The 22,699-nt window shown below is 39.5% G+C and overlaps 1 protein-coding gene across 2 annotated transcripts in view; it reads right to left on the reverse strand.

Annotated features, from left to right (window-relative positions):
- The window catches only part of Sgpl1 (sphingosine-1-phosphate lyase 1), a 61,114-nt gene that overhangs the window by 36,658 nt on the left and 1,757 nt on the right, over positions 1-22,699 (reverse strand). For both annotated transcript variants that reach the window (XM_008836656.3, XM_008836655.3), the window contains exon 3: positions 105-270. In XM_008836656.3, coding sequence (XP_008834878.1) covers positions 105-270 — 166 coding nt within the window. The remainder of the gene's footprint in view (positions 1-104; positions 271-22,699) is intronic.

Raw genomic sequence — 22,699 nt, forward strand, 5'->3', positions numbered from 1 at the left:
TAAAGGTAGAACTAAACCAAAAGAAATGAGTCCAATCCATCAGCTTTGAGTTCCAGGGCTATTGACACTTCACTCTACCTTTACAGAATGGGCAGTATACTTACTCTCTGGCTGGAAGATAAGTTCGTACACCCAGACTATCAGCAGAGTACACAAGACACTCCATGCAATCAGCTGCCAGGGCTCATATTTGGTGCAATACCCATTCACGTAATTCTTGGCTTTTGTGGAGTATGCTTCCAAAATCTCCAAGTAAGGCTCAAAGGCCTTCTAGAAATGTTAAGAGAAAAACAGAAACATTACATTCAGAGAAATAAAGTCTGTTCTTAAACTCTCTTTTCAAGGGCAAGGCCATTCATGATGTTGGTCCCACCTCAGCAATAATCTTATCATCCCCTACACTGCCATATATGAGCTATGTGGACTTTGATATTATTTTTGGTCTGCTTATTTTGGAAAATAAAGACTAAGCTTTATCATCACTGTCAGTATTAACTAACATCTTTATCTGACTATTCTCTGCCAACCCTTTTCTTAAACTAATTCTCTCAATGTGAATGCCACTTCTCTCCTCTACTACATTTGAATCTTTCTCCTTCTCTAACCCAGCAGTAGACAGACTGATCCTCACCAGCCTGCGAATATTTTAGGTATTACAAACCAAGCATTCTGTTACAGCTACTGATCTCTATTGCTGTGGCACAATGCACAGTGTACAAATGAATGTGGCTATGCTCCTACACAGCTTAACTATGTGCACACTAAAATCTGAATTTTATAGAATTTCCACGTGACAAAATATTGTTTTTTAGTCAACCACCTGAAAACATAAAAATCAAGTTGGGCAAGGTAGATAAAGCATGTAATCCTAGTACTCAAAGGCTGAGGCAGGAAGAGTACAGTAAATATGAGGCTAGCCCAGGTTCTACAACAAGACTATGACTATGTTTCAAACAAACAAACATACAAACAAAAAAACCACCACAAAAGTAAAAATCATTTTTAGTTCATAGGGCCAGATTTGGCTACTAGGCAATAGTATGACAATTCCTCCTCTAAAAACTTACTTGATTATGAAACTCTTGAAGTCAGGGACCAAATTTTATTGTTATTGTAGCCCTCATAATACCTGACACAAACAAGAAAAAAAAACAAACACCTCTCATTTGTAAACTTAGGAGACTCAATCAAAATCCGAACTCCCCATTCTCCACCTCTGATATTGAACCTAGAGTGGCCTCCCTCACACTAGGAAGGTAGACATTCTACCACTAGGTAACCATTCTACAACTGAGCTACGTCCCAAGTTCTTCTTTTACTGTTGAGGCAGGGTTTGGTTAGGTTACCATGCTGGCTTTGAACTCACTTTATAGGCAAGGCAGGCCTCAAACTTGTAATCCTCTTGCCTCAGCCTCCCAAGTGGCTCGGGCCACAGGCCTGAGTCACACTAGGTCTGGCCAGAATATCTCATTCTTGAGAATTTAAGTTCTCCTAAAGTACTCATTTGTGATGCACTTATCACAATATGACTTACAGTCTGCTCATCTATTTCTTATCTCCCTGACCACATGGTTAGGTCCTTGAAGGCAGACCTGTTCTTATTCCGATTTACTAACCCACAGTGCCCTGCAAAACTTAGTTCATCTGATAGCTTGTTATTCATTCACTCATTCAACATTTTAAAGGCACTAAGCTGAGGAGGCATTCAGATAAATATCATAGTTCCTTGTCCCCACTGAACTTATAACCTATAGGGAGAGGTATATGTGTTTGTATATGCCAGCATGCATCCATACACTTTGTGTACTAGCCAGAACTCTAAAGGGAAACAGCCATAGAAGGAGGCCAATGTGTGCTAAGAGAATACCAAGGAAAACCTACAGAATTCTACTGAAGGGGAAAATGATAATGAGATTAAATTTTAAGCTATTTTAAATGATTTTTAAAAATTCTACAGGAAGAAATGTTAAAAGAAACTAAAGTCATACCAGGAAGAGAGAATAGCAGCTGAAAATGCATAAAAAGAACCCAGGAATGGCAGAAGTTCTTAGAGTAAAGCTACATGGAACATAGACCATTTCTATCTTATCCTGTGCTAAGTCTCCACCACACAGCAGGTACCTAGTACACAACCTGCACTGTATATAACTGGACAGTGGCTGACTAGTATCTGAGGAAATGAGGGAAAGGAATGCATGAAACAGAGAAGTGAGGCTGTGAGGACACTAGGTCCATATTAAAACTGGGGTTGGAAGCTAGGTGTGGATGCACATACCTGTAATCCCAGGAACTGGGAGGATGAGGCAGGAGAGGGGGATCTTGAGTTTGAGTTTTATGCCAGCCTAGGCTATATAGTGAAATCATGCTCAAAAGGAGTATGAAGAGTGAAAGTATAAATCAGAAAGAACTTTTCATAAACCAATTCAATGGCATCTACTAACATTTTAAATGTATATTCATTTTGCCATGTTTTGGCTTCTATAATCTTGCATATGTTCACAGAGAGAAATGTTCAAGTGCATTCACTTCAATGTTCTTTGTAACAGCAAAAGAAAATGTTCATAGATAGAGAAAGGTTAAACTATAAAATACATATTTCATGTACCCACAATGAAACATTAAAAATATAGTTTGGTTTTGTTGTTGTTTTAAACAGGGTCTCCCTGTAGCCCCAGCTGGCCTGGAATTCACTAAGCTGCCTGCCTCTGCCTCCCAAGTGATGGTTTGAAAGGCATGCACTACAGCCTGGCAAAATACAGATCTTTTTACAAAGAAAATTTATAGATTATAAAATGAATGAGTAAAGTGAAGCAAATTATAGACAATTATAAAACTAAACATATTGTTATGCATAAGAGTAAACAATAAAGATTATTGTTGGAGATGAGTAACAGAAGACAGAGATCAGCAACAAATATTTTAGTTGAGAGATTGCTGGAAAACGCCAGAGAGAAATGAACTGGGTTTGTCCTTAAGTAGTACAACACTGGGAACTAGATAAAAAGTCCAGATTTTTTTTTTAAAGGCAGGATCTCAACACTGTAGCCTACGCTGTCTTAGAATTCACTATGTAGCCTAGGCTGGCCTTGAACTAGCAGCAATCCTCCTGCCTCAGCCTCTGATTGCTGAGATTACGGATGTAAGCCACCACATACTGCTAATAACAGATTTTTAAAAAAAAATTTTTTTTGGTCTTTTTAAGACAAGGTCTTCCTGTAGCCCCAGCTGGCCTAGAACTCACTATGTAGATCAGGCTGGCCTTGAACTCACAGGGATTCTCCTGCCTCTGCCTCCCAAGTGCTGGGATTAAAGGTATGTATCACCATACCCAGCCTAAAACATTTTATTATTTTTATTTTATGTGTATGAGTGTTTTGCCTGCATGCACATAAGTGCACCACATGCATACAATGCCCAAGGAGGCCAGGAGAGGGTGTTAGATTCCCCTAGAACTGAAGTTATAATCAGTTGTTAAACTATCATGTGGATGCTAGGGATTGAACCCAGGTCCTCTTGAAGAACACTATGTTTTCAACTGCTGAGTCATCTCTCTTGCCCCTAATAATATAGACTCAAAAGATTTACAGAAGCAGAGCAAACTGGATTTAGAAATTGTCCCAGTTAGCTTTAACTGTCAACTAGACACAGTCTAGTCACCTGAGAAGGGAGTCACCTGAGAAGGGAGTCTCAACTGAGGGATTTCCCAAATCAGATTGGCCTGTGGGCATGTCTGTAGGGGGACTGTCAAACTGTTAATTGATGTAGAGGGTCTAGGTAACTGTGGGTAGTGCTGTTCCACAGGCAGGTGGTCCTGGGCTATAAAAAGGGTAGCTAAGTGAGCCAGGTGTGGTGGCCAACACCTTTGATCCCAGCACTTGGGAGGCAGAGGCATGCCGATCTCTGTGAGTTCAAGGGCAGCCTGGTCTATATAGCAAATTCCAGGCCAGCTGGGGCTACAGGGAAACCCTGTCTCAAAAAGACCAAAATAATAATAATAATAATAAAAATATTTTTTAAAATCTGTATTATTAGCAGGATGTGTTTGTTAACTGACCTGGAAGTGCAAGCCCCCCCGCCCCAGAAAAAAAAAATCCTTTCCTCTCCTAAGTTGCTTTTGGTCAGTATTTTATCACAGCAACAGAAAAGAAACTACAACAGTAAGTTTTTGGCTATGAGAAATATGGAGTCAGAAAAATACAGATAATTCCAAATTTTCAAGTTCAAGTTTGAGAGATTAGTTAAGTGATGTCATCATTAACTATGCGATGACTAGAAGATAAAGCTGAAGAGATATGGGACATTTTGAGAAAAGAGGAAGAGACACAAGATACTTTAAGAAAAAGACAATAGTGGTTTCAGTTATGTTCCTATTGGGTATCTACTGCTGCAGTAAGAACATGAAGCTCTTAATCAGGACAGGTACTTAACAAACCTTTCTTGAACCTGCTACAAACTGAATGCTTATGCTCCCCTCCCCCTCCCAAAATTCTGTTGACACCAACCCCTCAAACTAGTGTTACTAGAGGGTGAAAGCCTTAGGAGGTCATCAGATCATGAAAAAGACCCCATGGGGGGCTGGAGAGATGGCTCAGTGGTTAAGAACACTGGTTGTTCTTGCAGAACACCCGGGTTTGAAACCTAGCACCCACATGGTAACTAACAACTGTCTGTAATTCCAATTCCAGGGGATCCAACGGCCTCTTCTGTCCTCCTCGGGCAATGCACGACACGGGTGCACTTACTTACATGCAGGCAATACACTCATACACATAAAATAAAAATAATAAATAAAAAAAAGAAAAAAGAAAAAGACCCCATGGATACAATTAGGGCCTTTACAAAAGAGAAAGACCCCAGAGAGTAAATTCGCTCTTATCTCTGAACCCTTGTATGAGCTCTCTCCTGAACGCTACCTTCTAGAAAGTGAACCCTCAATTTATGTTGCCTTGATCTTAGACTTCCCAGCCTCCATAACTGTCTAAATAAGTTTTTGTTGCTTTTAAGACACTTTAAGGCATTATGTTACAGTAGCCCAAATGGACTAAAACAATACCCTTAGTAATTAGACTATGGTAAAAGGCAATTAACATTAGGCAAGTTTTAGGGAGTTCCCGGAGGGCTATCCATGGAAACAGCTTATCTAGAACAGGTGGCCATTCCCCAGGGCCCACTGTTGCTATCAACAACTTCAATTCTACAAAGCAATGGTAGTACCAGTAAAAATCTAGGAAAGACCAGGAAAGTCTGTCATCATCAAAGATATGTCATAATTTCTACCAAGAGAAGACTCAGGACAAAGCGGTATGCAAAGTACATGGCTAATGAGTGTCTATGAATGGGATGATGGATGAACGATTCAGATCAGCTTTTCTTCTAGTACTAACTCCTAATTCACATATAAATTTCATGTTAGCAATGTCAAAAGATGACTGTAGATACTGATTCTACATATCACTGAATGAACAACGGAACATTAGAAACACAGCAAAGACTCAGGAAATGCTGACTCAATGTTTAAAAGCCTTAAAATTATGATACATTCCTCATTAACTTAATGATAAAATGAAATTCAGCAATAACAGCTTTTCTTCATAACTGTGTTCTTTTTCAAAAAAATTTTAAAGATTTAAAAAAATTATGTGCATGTTTATGTGTGTCCATATATAGATATGTGTACATGAGTGCCCACAGAGGCCAGAGTCAGATCCATCCAATCAACCAACATGTGTGCTGGGATCCAAACTCAGGTCCTCTGTAAGAGTAGCATGTGCTGTAAACCACTGAGCCATCTCTCCAGCCCCAAGTGTGTTGATAAGAAGACAGTGTGCGGGGGGAGCACTAGAGAGATGGTTCGGTGGTTAAGAGCACTGGTTGCTCTTGCAGAGGACCCGGATTCAATTCTCAGCACCCATATTGGAGGCTAACAACCATCCATAACTCCAGTTCCAGGGGATCTCACGCCCTCATCTGACTTCGGCAGGCTCTGCATGATAACAGGTGCATCTACATGCATGCAGGCAATACACTCATACACATAAAATAATATTTTTTTAATTTTTAAAAAGAAGACAATAGGAAACCTAGAATTCAGAGAAGATACTTTAAAAGAAGATATTTTTTAATCTAGCCCCAAACATGGAATAACGAAATTGAATGTGTCTTGACAAGCTTTTTGAGTAGGCAATTAACTGATCACAGAAATTACTTCTGGTTTCATCCTAAAGTCCTTTTAGGTTACTACAAACAACCTAAGCTCAGTCCCCAATGACGAAGCACCTCATCACACAGACAGCCCACTGCACGTCTGAGCTTTGTGGGCAACAGTCTAACTCCTTGGAAAAAAAGAATGAGGCAGCTCCTTTGGGTCTTGAAAACAATGCAAACCCCAAGCTGGGTCCTGATGCAATATTTAAGCATAGAATCTAGGAGCTAAAGGGAACCTTAGAGATCAAGTGAAATAAACATTCTCACTCTACAAGCAGAGGCCCCATGGGTTTGAAATGGTGTTCTTAAGTGCTTACAGGTAGGTTTGGGACAGAGTAAAGTCTGGGAGCCCAAGTCTCCTGACTCAGTATTCAGTCCTCTTTCTTTCATTTTGTTTTGTTTTGTTTTAGTATTGGGAATTAAACCACAGGTCTCTTCACCAGGCAAGTGTTCTACCGCCAAGTTTCCAATTCTTCTTTCCTTCCTGTTTTTTGGTTTGTTTTGTTTTTTTCCCCCTTTGGAGACAGGATCTCCCTGTAGCAGCAGTTGGCCTGGAATTCACTATGCAGACCAAGCTGATCTCAATCTCACAGAGATCCACTTGCCTCTGTCTCTCAAGTGCTGTAATTAAAGGTGTGTGTCATCGTGCATGGCCTTCTAGTCCTCTCGGCTCAGTGCTTGACTTTCAGTATCCCTGGGCAAAAGGCTGCCTAACACATTACAATTCAATGGTACCCCAAGAGTTTTCTTTTACAATTTATGTTCAGGGCAGACTCTACTTTGGATATATGGTACCTTACACCCAAACTACAGCTGTATAGCTAGGTCATGCTCCAGACTAGCAACTAGCACAAGAACTTAATACCTACTGTCTTCCACAACAATTTGGCTGTTGGTTTTTAAGTAGTAGAAACTAAACTATGATTCTGAGGTCAAAAAGTACATACAAGGTAGCAACCATAGCTTCTATAACTCTCAAATTTCCTGCTTGTCCCAAAGCATACATCTGGCTGTAACTGAGACCTTAGGCAAAGAGAGAAAGTCTGTCACTCACAGGAGGAGACTCTCAAATAGTAATGCCTTAATGATTTTTTTATTGATCTTTGTAGATCATTATAAAATCAAGACTCTGGGAAAGCTACTTCCCAACAGAATCAATCTTCACACCACAGTACAATGTCTTCTTGCACTTCTAGTGTGCCAAATACCTAGTATGCTTTAATCTGAGTCATTTCTTATGAGTCAGTCACAGCCAAACTGCATTAGCCTACTGGCATTGTAAATTAATCTAACCAAGAGGTAAAGCATTCAACTCCAGTGAGTGGAAGAACACAAAGATTTTACTGTTATCAGGTACTGATAAAAACTCAAAGAGGGAGTATATAAACCTCTTATCTGCTACATCACCAGAAAGAGCATTTGCTCAACATTTATTCAACTAAAGTAAAATAATTACCATACTGATATCCTCTGGAAAGCTGTGTTTTCTAAGATCCTAGAAAGTTTTACACACCTCCTATTGAAGCTAGGTGAAGCACAGTGGCAGCAGACTGAATTTGTAAAAGAGAAAAGCCATTCTTTCACAAATGAACTCTGTACACACTGGCATTCAAATGACAAGCTCACAGACCACAGGAGGTCACAGGCCATTAGAGTTGATCTTTCCTTCACAGGGAAGACACTGAGGTCCAATGTTAGAGAAATGACACAAACCTCAAAATTTCTTTTTCCATGTTTTCTACAGCCCAGTTTTTTTTAGAAACAAACTATCAGTGATACAAACCAGAAGATCTGAAGGTTCAATACTGGCAGTTCTCATAGTCCTGACAACCTAATTTATCTTAATAGCCAAATTAGGAACCCACTGCTTCACTACTCCCCCAACCAAAAGACAACATTGCCAAATGACCCAAATGGTATCTTACAAAGGCAAGCACCTCTGGGTGTGGCTTTCTCAAGCTCAAGCTTCAGTCTGCTCTCAGCTAGAGATGTACAAAGTTAACTGCTTCCAAAGGAAATGGACTTCTAGTGAAAGAAATTAGTTCAAAAAGCACGCTGAGGCCTAGAGAGATGGTTCAGAAGTTTAGAGTGTGTACTACTCTTCCAGAGAACTAGAGTTCAATTCCCAGCATGCAAATCAGGCAGCTCACAACTACCTATAAGTCCAGCTCCTCAGGGGATGATGCCTTTGGTCACTGCAGGCACCTGCACTCATGTGCAAAACCCACACATAGACATACACACATTCACAAGATTAAAAGTAAATCTTTTAAAAAATAAAAAAAAATTTAAAAAGAATTTTTTTAAAGTACTCTTCAAGGGCCGGGTGTGGTGGCAAACGCCTTTAATCCCAGCACTCAGGAGGCAGAGGCAGGCGAACTCTGTGAGTTCGAGGCCAGCCTGGTCTCCATAGCGAATCCAGGCCAACTGGGACTACAGTGAGACCCTGTCTCAAAAAGACCAAAAAAAAAAAAAAAGTACTCTTCAAAGTCATAAAAAGTTACTGTTTGAAGTAATATTAGAAACCATCTAGTCCAGTCTCATTTTCAATAATGAAGAAAGGCTCAAAACTAATCCCAAAATGTATATCTCCCCTCAGCTCAAACCCATAAAACAATCTAACTTGTTCACCACTTCCACTAAAGCAATGGAATGCATCAACATCACCTAAGGAAGATAGTTCAGAATACCCCCACTAGAAATTCATTTAGTGCAGAATAGGGCCCAGAAACATGTATTTTGAATCAAGAGCATTATAAGTTCAAGGCCAGTCCAGGCAACTTAGTGAGACCCGATCTCAAAAATAACAAAAACAAAACAGTGAAAGAACTGAGGAGGTAAGGTAGTAGCTAAGTGGTATAGTACTTGACTAATACTCTGTGGGGTGAGGAGTAATACACAAAACCTCTCCTCATTGCTTTCTTTATAGAATAATTAGCTGACAACTGACTTAACATATTACTGAGACCCAATCATTAAATATTGTGGCTACCCAGCTTTTGGAGAGGGAGAAAAAGAAATTCACCAAACTTTCTTGGGAAGTGTTGAATCGGGACCTAGTTATATTAATTCACCAGGTCAACTATATCAATTGTTCCTGATTAATATTTATTCCTGGGACAGACACTAAAGAAAATTACAATCTTCCACCCTGCAATCTGACAAAGAAAGGCATAGCTCCAAGTGGGGAGCCCTTGCCTAGCATACAAAGGCCCTCAGTTCAACCCCCAACACCACAAGTAAAACACTATCCCCTTTGTAAGAAATAAATCATTATGGTCCATTTTCAGTATGAAGTGTGCTTAGTTAGAGCTCATCAACAAGTCACAGATAAACAGGAGGCACTAGGCCTCTCTCTCCCCTAGCTTTCAGCTGTAGTCTGCTTATTCCAGAACTCAGAGCCCTGTGATCAGAAAAGCAGATAATCTCAAACCTCGGGATATTCATTAGTTAAGGCTTTGTATACTGAACCAAAAGGGGCTGGAGATTCTAGAAGGGGGCTATGCTAGAAGAGTACAGATTGTAACTCTCTGGAGTACCAACTAATGGAACAAAAAAGGTAGGAATTTCACACTATCAGGGATTTTAAAAACCACCCTCTTGCACCAAATTACCAGGCCACCCATTTTTGCCTTTTCTCTATGCGAGGATACTTTTCTGCAAAATCATTAAAAACTTGTTTAGCTTTCACTAGCCTCTTGAATTTGTTATTCTAGAATTAAGAGTCTTCTTTTTCACACCTTCTGATAAAGGGGAAAAAAAAAAACGAACAGACTTTTGGTGGGAAAGTATTAATTTTCCTCTTCCCAGTCAATAGTTTTTCCCCCAAAAAGCAAAAATCTGAGCTTTAGAGCAATGAGCTGCTAAGGAAAAGAAAAACCTGCTTTAACCAGATCACATTCTGCCTAAGAGTCTTAAGATCAAATAGTCTAAGAAACAAAATTCTGGTTTGGAAGTACGGTTAAAATACAGAAGAGAGCAAGGCATGATGGTGCACACCTTTAATCCCAGCACTCCAGAGGTAGAGGCCGGCAGATCTATGAAATCAAGAGGAGGCTGGTCTTCATAGTGTGTTCCAAGCCAGCTGGAACTACAGGGAGACCCTGTCTCAAAGAACCAAAAAGAGATCCAAAGAGTTACTGCATTTACCCTTACTCTACTTCTGCCCTAGAGATACAAAAACAAGCTAACTGAGTCTGATTCTCCTACACATTACATTCTAGAAACTTCAAAGTGCAAAGTAAACAGATAAAAAAACATTATTGTCTCTAAGAGCCTCAAAAGGAAACAGAGTTAATCAGTAAAAGCAGATCACAAGCCCAAAGGGAAAACTCCCTGGGGTCATTAAGAAGTGAGAACTGAGCAACAAAACCAAAACAGCCATTCTAAGCAACAAGCAATAACTGTGACAGAATTATTTCTTAGGCAATCAAAAGGAAAATGCACACTTCCTCTAAAATTCCACTGTATGAGTCAATGTGCCCAGTATTTGAGAAGCTCATCTCAGAAAGCTTAAAAGGTCCATAGAGTCTCTTCTAGATACCCATTGTCAAGGTCAGACTGTAAGCTCAGTACTATTCCTTAAGCACTTCCAAATTTAATTGTCTGTACTTAGTCCTGGGGTATTCAGGAAAGCACCTTCCCATCACTGAGACACCAAACAACCCTAGGCACAGGAAACAGAGAAAAGCAAAGCCTCCAAACTCACAAGGTCTGATGGGCCATAGTATAGAAGGTGCTTTATTTTATTTTCTCATGTGTGTATGTATAAGTACAAGGCATCAAGTAAAGACATGCTGATTTCATTAAGTAACAATTCTGAGTACTACAGGGACTAGAGAGATGGCTCACTGTTAAGGAGAATGTACTGCTCTTGCAGTTTGGTTCCCAGCACCCACATCATCACTTCTAGATTCCAAATGAAACCAACTACAAGCATCTAGGTAACAGAAACTTGTAGAACAACTATGTATAAACTAAATGAGATCATTATTATTTGAAAGTATGTTCTTTAACAGATAATAAACAGAATTGCTAAATACTAAAACAACACTTTGTAAAACCACTATTTTTCTTGGGCAATTCCAAAGTATATGCTACAGCAATTCCCCAAGATATGTGGGTGATAGTGACCTCTAAGTTCTTGGTAAGCTATACCTCACCACTTTCCTGGGACTCTAACAGAGGCAGGCTGTGTGCTCTGTACAAAGGGAGTTATATGGTCCTAGAAAGCCATCAGGGTGCTTACTCAAAACACTGATTCCAGCTCTCACCTACATCACTGAACCTCTATGCAAATGTACTATGCTCATCCACAAAAATGAAAACTACAAAGAAAAAGATGCTTCTGTGCCCACACACAGTTGTTGTGTATATTAAATGCTCTTAAAAGAAAAAAAAAATCATGGGCCAGCAAGATGGCTCAACAGGTAAAGGCATTTGCCGCACAAACCTGATAATCTGAGTTCAATCCCTAGAACCCACATAAAGGTAGAAGGGACTCCAGAAAGTTGTCCTCTGACCTCCACATGTGCCATGGTATGTGCACACATACACACACATCATGTACACATACACACAATAATAAACATTTTTTTTTAATCAGTGTAGAAACTGGGCACAGTAGCTTACGTATATAATCCTAACATTTGGGATGCTGAGGCTGGAGAAGTATTGTGAGTTTGAGACTAATCTGAGCTACATGGTGAGCTCTAAGCCAGCCTCACCTACACAGACAGCAAGACCCTATCTAAAAAATAAAAATAAATTTAAAAGAAAACATAAATCACTGCAGATAATAAACACTCATTAACTAGCTGACAAATGAAGGTAATAAACATTTTCCTTTGTTCTTTAAGGTAAAGTCGTCTTGCACAGTTCAAACAAAAGTCACAAAGGACCTGAGGAAGCCATAGTCTTATTCCCATGTATAAGTTGTATTTTCTCACAGATGGTGATAATAAAATACATTTTAGTCATCAGATGTCCCTCAGTTAACCAACTAAATCAATCAGAGGTTGTAAGAAACCTCTTACCTACCAAAAAACAGGACTAAATTAGTTACCTACCATCCTTGCAGATCATAAACCATACATTTTCTGACATCCAAATAGACTGCTGGGCGTATCTCCTGGGAAAGCATGTGAAAATGCTTTAAAAAATGACTTGAGTGAGGGCTGGAGAGGTGGCTTGGGTTGAGAACACTTGCTGTTCTTCCAGAGTCCCAACTCCCACATGGTGGCTCTGTCGCCCCCTCGTGGCCTTCTCAGGCATTACACACATGCCAGTATACATAGTAATCAAAGCACTTGTACCAAAAAAATTATTCAAAAAAAAAAAAAAAAAAAGTTGGGCTAGTGGTGCCTTTAATCCCAGCAATCAGGAGGCAGGCAAACAGATCTCTGTGAGATCAAGGCTAGGCAGCACTGTGAGTCCCAGGCAAGCTGGGGCTATAGGAAGGCCCTGTCTCAAAAATAAAAGATTGAACAATCCTTAGCTTTCTTCTATCCTGACCAAAAAAAAGCTAGGCAAGGACCAGGTCCACCATGGCATATTTGCCCTAGATTCCCTTCTATTAGAATTTGAAAATAGATTTTTTTTGCCTCAAATATCTCTAAGCTTAGGAGCCACTACAACTGAAACGCAACAATCTATTTCACTTTAGACCTATCTGCCAAACACAGTTTAAAACAATGACTTCAAATGCCTCAGAAAAAAACTTCCAGAGAACAGTCACTCCAAGTGCAAATGTAAAGTAGAGGACTATAAGCTGGGCCTTGTGGTACATGTCTTTAACTGCCCCCCACCTCAAAATAAACCAGGAATTTAAGGAGAACCTGAGCTACACAGTGATAATCTGCCTCACAAAACAAATTAAAAGAAATTAAGGGGTTGGGATATAGCTCAGTTAATAGAGTGCTTGCCTAGCTTGCAAAAAACTCTGGGTTCAATCCACCACATGAATTGGGTGTGGTGGGGTATGACTGTAATACCAGTACTCTGGAGGTGGAAGCATGGGGATTGGAAGTTTAAGGTCATCCTCAGCTACATATCAAGTATGAGATTAGCCTGGGGTTCATGAGACCATCTTAAAAAATAAAAACTAAGCAGTGTATAATAATACATGTGTGTAATCCCAAGCACTCATGAGGTAAGTTCAAGGCCATCCAGGGCTACAGTGTAAGGCCCTATCTCAAAACAACAACTAAAAAGTCAGATGCAGTGGAACATGCCTGTTAATTCTAGCACTTGGAAGACAGAAGCAAGAGGATCAGGAGTTCAAGTCCAGCCTTGGCTATATATGAAGTTTAAGACTTGCCTTGACTACATAAAACCCTATCTCAAGGGAGAAGGAGACATAATCAATTTAAAAAAACAGTAGTGTAAATTGGATCAAAAAACCAATCTGGAAATCTTTTGGCATTATACATTGTAACACAGCAAGTCTATTTGTTTGATGTTTACCATAAGACAAGTTCAAGAATGAAACAGTGTCATTCATTAATCCAAACACTAGAAATAGATATTCATCAACTATAAGTTAATTGTAATATATTTATACATTGTAATACTATACAGCAGCAAGAAAAAATTATTGCTACATGAGACAAAAAGCTGAGCAAAATGGCCACTAACAAAAGAATATTGTGTATTTTCACTTACAAGTTTGAAACTCAACACACTAATCTAAGAATGGCTACCTTTGGAAGGCATCAACTGGAAAGGGACAGGAGGAACCTGCTACAATGCTGGGAATTTTTTTATATCTTGATCAAGAGAGTAAGTACAGTGTATCCATACATAAATATTTATTGGCCTGTACAATTAAGATTTGTATCCTTTGGGGATGGGGATATAGTTCATTTGGTAAAGTGCTTGCTGCACAAGCATGAGGACCTGAATTTAATCTCCAACACCCATATTTAAAGCCAGGTATAGTGGCACCCATCTATAGTCCCAGAGTTGAAGAGGCAGTGACAGGAGGATCCCTGGGACTCACTGGCCAGTTAGCGTAACCTATTTAGCAAGCCCCAAGTCCCTGTGAGAGCCTGTCTCAAAAATGTAGATGGCTCTTGAGAAACAACAACCAAAGTTGACGTCTAGCCTCAATACATGTCACATATATGTCCACACACACAAACACAGGGAGAGATCTAAATCCTTTATCTTTTCTTTCAAAAAGAAAGCCTAGGCAAACAAGATGGCTCTGCAGGGTAAAGATGCTTGCTACCAAGTCTGACACCTGAGTTCAACCCCCAGAACCTAGATGGTAGAAAGAGAACTGACTTCCACAGGTTGTCCATTGACCTCCATACACACAAAAGATTTGTACACTATCTTTTCTCTCAAAAAAGAAACTCCTACATGCTTTTGATCCAAAAGTGATTTGATTCACTTACTGGATAATAGGAAACATAAAAACAGCACACCAAAAGAATAGGATAGGAACAGTTCTTTGATTATATAATAGGCATTTATCAAACATTTGCAGTTTTGTCTAGTGCAAGACAAAAAGCTAATGGAGCAATATTATACTAAGTAAAAAAAAAAAAGAACATTATTATATTAAAAAGCCCAACTTAATAGGTAAGATTTAACAATTTTAAATCTGTATACACCTCATAACAAAATCTCAGCACATAGCCAACAAAACCTGACAAAATTACATGGAAAAACAGTCAAGTAATTACAAAGGCACGAAGGCAGAGATCCTTTTTTATTTTTTATTTTTTTGAGCAGGGTTTTCTTGTAGCCCCAGCTGGCCTGGAACTTGCTATGTAGACCATGGATGGCCTGCCTCACAGAGACTGGCCTGCCCCTCCCTCCCAAGTGCAGGGATTAAAGGCATGTTCTAACATGCCCTTCTTTTTTTTTTTACATTTTCTTTATTATTTTTATTTTATGTGTATGAGTATATTGCCTGCATGTATGTGAGTGCACTCGTGTCAAGCAATGCCGTGGAGGTCAGAAGAGGGCTTTGGATTACCCTGGAACTGGAGTTAAGGACGGTTCGTAGCTGCCATGTGGGTGCTGGGAATTGAACCCGGGTCCTCTGCAAGAGTATTCAATGCTCTGAACTGCTGAGCCATCTCTCCAGCCCCTAACACACCCTTCTTAAAGCCACACTTCCAGAAGAGAAAATTCAAATGGTTAATAAACATTAAATGTGAAGATTCTATTTCTTAACCTGGGTATTAGATATCTTACTACTCTTTACAGTATAGATATATGCTCTATACATTCACCTGTATATATAAATTCCACACAAATGCATTTGTGATTTAAAAAGAGGGCACACCTTTCCTCTTCATGCTGAATGAAGCATGAGCTATGAACCATGTAGTCCCGACTGGCCTGGAACTTGTTATATGGACTAAGCTGGCCTCGAACTCATCTGTCTGCCTCTTCCTCCTGAAAAGGATGTGTACTACCCTACCCAGCCTACAAGACTCTATCTTTAAAACAAACAAACAAACAAACAAAACTTGTGGGGAATATAGTTTAGTGGTACAAGAACACCAGCTTAGCATGCATAAGGCCCTTGGTTCATCCCCAGCACCACAGACAGACAGACAGGCAGATAGGCATACACACACACACATACACACACACATACGAGAAGAGTAGAAGGAATGGGAGGGGAAAGAAGGGAAAAAAAAAGAGTTGGGGTTCAGGTTTCTAAAGGCCTTTCATGAAGGCAATTAAGATTCTATGGGTACTACCAAGAAAAGCAGCTCTGGGCTTGCTTGCCAGAGCCACAGTGACACTGCCTGTGAATCTATTGTTAACAACAGTTCTCTACCCTATCCATGTTCAAGATTCTGCTCAAACACCAACTCCTCACCTATGCCTGTTAAAACTAACTGGACTTCAACTCCAGCATAGTAGGCATTCTCCTTCTCCCCCTCAGTAACTTCATCTGAATTTTTCCAGCTCTACTGTGTGCCTCATAAGGCTGCCTCATTCCTATTAGCTTCTGATTTTTGTTGGGGTGGACTAAGGGGGAAACTTCAGTGGAAAAATCAGAAGGTAAGAAAGCAGTATGATTCCCTTCCTGCTGGCCACTGCTCCCAGTGACTGCAATCCTACAGGATACCTACTACCTGCTTCAGCTAAACTCTCAAGGTCCTAAAAATATATTCCCTCTCCTGCCAATTTGACTTCAACTCCAGCATGGTAGGCATTCTCCTTCTCCCCTCAGTACCTTCATCTGAACTATTCAGTCCCTGACACATCCTGCCTAAAAGCAACAAAAAGCTCCATCTGTTAGCCCTGGGATGTCCTACCATTCTGTTGGGTTTTGCTGTTGTTAGCTAGTTTTTGTTGTTGTTTTTGTTGAGATAGGGTATCACCAGGTGGTCCAGTTAACTAGGATCTCAAAATTTAACCCAGTCTGCCTACAAACCCAGGATCCTCCCACCTCTGAGTTTTGGGATTACAGGTGTGTACCACCACTCCTGGCTCCCTGTTGGTTTTCTTTAAGTCTGCTTCACCTTGGTGAACAGTCCCTGACACATCCAATCATAATGTTGGAGTGTGCTAGTTGACTAATACAGTCACACCACTTTGGCCTTCACTATTTTAATTTCCCAGATGGTTCCTATCTTCCTTCATCTTCACAGCATGGGTTTTTCTCTCAAGTAACTGGGCCCTGTATATTTAAACATGAAGACTGATTCACTACAAATCAATTCCCTATGGAAAATTCTTAACCCCAAGCTGATTCCCAATTCTGCCACCTATGTGTAAAACTGTATGTGATATTAGATGGAACAAACCCTAATTAAGAAGGCAAATGTTACTAAAATTTCCTGGTACATAAGTCAAATCCTGAGACTTAAAAAAAGTTTATCTATTTATAATTTCCCCCCTTCTTTTAGACCAAAGACTGGAGAAATTATTATAAGACCAGAAGAGTATCAAATATAGTGCTTACTTCACAATTACTACTCAAGTATAAACACAATTTTAAATGTCCTGCCACTCACAATGAACTTTCCTTTTCTTCTAGTTAATCCTACAATCAAGAACCAGGCTCAAATAATAGAAATGAACTTTTAGTGTTAAGCTCAGTTTATTACTTAAATTTCACCTGTGATTCAGGAAGAAAGTATTCCTGAAAGAGTCAAAGGTCATGGATCAAGTTCCAAGACCTGGAAAAACTGATTTTTGAACCAAAATTTAAAACTGAACAAAGGCTTGTTGATTTCAAAGGGAGCTGTAGAAATGTTGAAAAGGACAATGTTTCTTTAGAATTCTGCTTTACTACAGATGATCACACTGTAGACTCACTCATATAGATTCCAAGACAGCAAGGCTTTATCCACTGGCAAAATAACCCATGGATAAGTGACACTGCAAGAAGCTCATTTCCCTACCCATAGGAAACACAGCTGCAGATGTGCAGTTAGCCGTGTTAAGGGATCCCAGACCAGAGTTCTTAATCTCAGAACTGTGGACGTTCTAAGTCATGTCCCTCTTGGTTGGGGAGGTTGTATACACTCTAGGATGCATGGTTATATTCCTGGCTTCTATCTGACCAAGACTGACAAAAGTCCTTGAGGAAAAAAACTGCCTGGGTTGAGAACTTCTCTAGATCAACAATTACCATTCAAACTGCACCAGACCACATAAAGTAAGCTTGATTTACCTAATAATATCAACAAATTTATTCATCGTCTTTGGATGAAAAAAGATGTGTTGGATAGCTTCAGTTGTGAACTTGACATACCTGGGAAGAGAGACCCTCAACTGGTTCTCTAGAATTTCCTCTACCACACTGGCCTGTGTGCATTTCTGAGAGGCATTTTCTTGGTTGTTGAGTGACATGGGAGGGCTTAGCCCACTGTAGGTGGTTCAGGTAGTCCTGGGTTGTGTAAGAGAGCAGGCTGAGCACAAGCCAGAGGAAGAAGCCAGTAGCAACATTCTTCCATGGTCTGTTCAGTTCCTGCTCTAACTTCCCTATGTGATAGACTATCATTTGAAAGGGTAAGATGACATAAACCCTTTCCTCCCCAAGTTCATTTTGGTCAACGTGTCTTATCACAGCAATAGGAAGCTAACTAGAACAAAAGACAAAAAAACACCTACGGAGCACACCTGGCTTTATGAAGGAACTTTTCCTTTAAAACTACAAGCATTTGAAAATTTTCAAAGTTATACGACTCAGTGGAACTTAAAAGAATATGAATGAAAATACTGCCAAAGTAGATAAAGGACGAGGTAGAGGAATGCACACATTTATTCTCCCTGAGATATAGGTGGAAAATGTTACAGTCCCATGACATGTCACATGTGAGCAAATGGAAAAAGGCAGGTAAACCACCCTAACCAGACAGACAAAACTGAGAGCAGGAACACAGGGAGGGAGGACAGCTGGTTATGTACAGACTCCAGATGATCTTCACACTTTCTCTCCAACATACATTTCACAATGATTTTCAGCCTTATCATACTCGATGTTTCCTTTACAATAAATATTTTGCAATACCCTTCAAACATTATAACATCATACTTATAAGCACAGCATTTTAAATTTAAATGCCCTACTTGCAATGTAAAAGAAAATAAGATTTTATAATAAATCAGATACTTTCGGGTAAGGTGATATCGGGAGATATGAATCCTTTCCCCTCCTACATGTTCCCAAAGTGCCCCCAAAATAATTCCATCCTTTCTCTGCTACCAGCCACAATGATCAGCAACCTCTGTCCTTTACCAGGAACATGGCCCAGAGGCAGTGTTACAAAGGTAAAAGGGAGGGATCCTCTGAAGTCATTCCACTTGAGGTAAAATGGCTTCTACCATTTAACTGCTGTGATACAAACTTTAAGTTTGGTTTTTCAACTATTAAAGGAGGATATCAGCTTATTTTTTAAAGTTTTTGATAAAAACTTAATGAGTGAGGCTGGAGAAATGGCTCAGTGGTTATGAGCACTGGCTGTTCCTACAGAGGTTCAGTTCCTAGTACCCACATAGCGGCTAACAATCCTCTGTAACTCCAGTTCCAGGGGCTCTGATATTCTCTTCTGGCCTCTGTGGGCACTAAACATGAGTGCACTTATACACATGCAGGCAAAACACTCATACACATAAAATAAAATTTTTTTAACTTAATGAGTATGTATACCATCTCTGTATCTAATATGTAATGAGCTGTAAGAACTCTGCTATTATTCCAGAATCCACTTTATATGATTTCCTACCTTTTGTTTATCTTATTCTGCTAGCACAAGGGATGAGTGACTGAACAAATATTTATTAAGACACTCTGAAAAACATTCATGTGCAATAACTAGAAGCTCTTCAAATGACTTTTTTTTTTTGTCTTGAGACTCTCCCTGTAGCCCCAGCTGTCCTAGAGCTCACTATGTAGACCAGGCTGGCCTTGAACTCACAGAGATCCGCCTACTTCTGCCTCCCAAGTGCTGGAGTGCTGGGATTAAAGACGCGTGCCACCATGCCTGGCCTTCATGTGACTTTTAAGATTGTTTTTAAATTGGGCCTGGTAAGCAGGAGGATTGCAAGTTCAAGGCCTGCCTGGGCAACTTAGTGAGACCTGTCCAAAAATAAAAAGTAAAACAAGGGCTGAGGATATAGCTAGAGCACCTGCCTAGCATGTGCAAGACGTCAATCCCCAACACCATACACACATACACATGCACACATACACATGCACACACACACACACACACACACACAGTTTTTAATGTGAAATACTGTGAGACATTTCCCTGGATTGAGACTGTTTTTCAATTCATTTAAGTCCTTTTTTCCCAGTTGAAGGGTCAACTTGTCTTATGTGTTGCAAAAACCACAGAGAACCTTGAAGTTAGATCATGATTAAATGTAGTATCCCACTGAAAACCTAGCCCTGGTCTGTCTTTTTTTTTTTTTTTTTTTCCATTTAGCCCCATACACTACAACCCAGAAAGAGGTGACAGTTTCTCCAATGAAAGCACTTCATGCAATCTGTAAGTTATCTTCAGAAAATGATGACTGTCAAGAACCATTCATATCTATGTCAACTCCTTACAGAAACATGCAGAATAAAATTCCCATTCTATAAAATTGTTTGGGATGTTCTGTATAAAATACAAAAAAAAAAAAATCAACAAATTTTAAAAAATGAGTTATATTTGAGGAAGAAACATAAAAATTTGCTCCATGTTAATTAGTAGAGGTGAAACACATTACCATTGAAATCTACCCAATGATTTTATATCCATGCTTAGGTGGATCTTAGAAAGTAATCGATGGTGACTAGTAATAATCAGGTACATAGAGATTAGAGACGCATGTGCAAACATCTAAGTGTTAGTAGCATTAAAAATGAGTTTTTCTGTATGAAACAGTATATTTTAAAATGAAATGGAGATCTTTCTTAAAGGTTAAAACTTCATTCAATTTTATGTTTTACAGAGTTTATACTGAGTTCAATATTGTATAACTGTATTAATTCAACTGTGAACCTAAAAATTTACAGTCAATATTGAAAGGGATGTATCTTTGCTCTGGAAATGGTTAGTGAATATGTTAACGCTGTAATGAAATACTTCTAATCATGTGGTTATTAAATAATTTCTTAAAAAAAAATTTTTTTTCTGTCTTTTTGAAGCAGGGTCTCCCTGTAGCCCCAGCTGTCCTAGAACTCACTATGTAGACCAGGCTGGCCTTGAACTCACAAGGCGTCCCAAGTGCTGGGACTACAGGCATGCGCCACTATGCCCGGCTTAAAAAAAAAATTCCCATTCTAGATTATCAGGAAGTAATCACTAGGTATGACAACAGCAAGAGAAATATTTCAAAACAAACCAATTCCAAAGTTAATATACTAAATAAATGCAATCACTGCTCAGACTTAAAAGTTAATTCATTGCCTTCCATGCCAAAACAAAAACAAATCCTTACATGGAGAAATATCCTACTTCTGCATAGGAATCCATCATTTATATACATGTACAGATCTTTAAGAGGAAAGGCAGAAACTCCCAATTGTTAGGAACCATTATGCATTAGCTATTTAAGATGGGCCAACACCAATTACCTCTTGGTGATGAATTATTGCAAGAAGGTTAAAAAGATGGAGAGGTTCACTTCCTTTTCTTTCTTTAGTTTCCAACATTTCTGGCATAATGCTCTTGTAATAAAAAATTTCAATTAATAATTGCCTACTGAAAAATTCATGAAATTTGGAACAAGAACTTATTTTAAAGACAAATTTTTCATTAGGCTCTTGAGGATTAATCAAGTATTCCTCAGTCTCTCACACATCACCTGAAATCATCCTTGCTCTCCACCTCAAACTTGAGGGAATTACAACTTAGTTTCCCTCTTCCTTATCCTCCTGCCACTATAGGAAGTCAGCACGAGCTATAAGAAAACCTCCCTGCTAGTTTTTGTCATATCTCAGTTATAAAAATAACTCTCAGGGAAGTAAAGAGAAAAAGAAATTGCTCTTAAGTCACTGATACTGCACAAGGAGATGTCAGACCCAGGAAAATGTCTTTATATTAAACAAAAAACCCAGATACTTTTTGATACTGCTATTTGAAAGCTCTGAGGCTCCTCACAATTTTCATAGTAAGAACCTTATAAGGACTCATAAATGTATAAAATGTCATTTTGGTAAATTCACATTTGGCAATGCTATTCTCCCTTCTTGGTTAAAAAAATTAAAATTTTAAAAATTCAAAAAATAAAGTTATGAAAATTAAAAAACAGCACATAAAGAAGTCAGCAGAAAGTTGAGTAGGATGGCTCATATTTGTAATCCCAGCACTGCCCCAAATTCAAGGCCAGCCTAGGCTACAGAACAAGACCGTATCTTCAGAAAAAAAGAAAAAACAACCCCACAACCATCTAACAAGGTATCAGCAGAAACAGCCTCAAAGCAGGCAACAAAAGAACTTAAATTCAAGACTAGTCTAAGCATTTGCTAAGTTAGTCCCTGAATTCAGAACACCAACACAGGTATTTATTCATCTCTAGTCAAGTAAGATACAATAGCTCTTTCCAGAGACCCACAAAGACACAAATACGTATAAATTAACACATGGCAGACCCTGATCAAAGGCACGAGTTTCAAAACCACTCCAACACTCAGGAGGCAGAACAGGGACAGCCTGCTGTATACAGAGTTCAAAGTCAGCTCCAGCTACACATAGGGTTCATGGCAAACCTGGTCTACATAGTGAGATATACTGTCTCAAAAAGAGCCCAGCTTGGTGCTGCTGGAGGACTGCCAGCTCAAGGCCATCAGAGGGTACATAGGGAAACCTGCCTCAAAAAACAACAAGCTGGGCATGTGGCTATAATCCCAGCACTTGGAGGTTGATGCAGGATTGCCATGAGAATGAGGCCAGCTTGGTGTTGGGAGGGTGAGAGGGGGGAGCCTATTTCAAAAGAACAAGAAGCCAGGTGTGCTGAAGTCCCAGCACTAGGAGGCAGAGGCATGAAGGATGGTGACAGTTCAAGGCCGTGCATGTTGTAGGTT

The sequence above is a fragment of the Nannospalax galili genome, unplaced genomic scaffold (assembly GCF_000622305.1).
Source record: "Nannospalax galili isolate Female #2095 unplaced genomic scaffold, S.galili_v1.0 scaffold1437, whole genome shotgun sequence".
Taxonomy (NCBI): Eukaryota; Metazoa; Chordata; class Mammalia; order Rodentia; family Spalacidae; genus Nannospalax; species Nannospalax galili.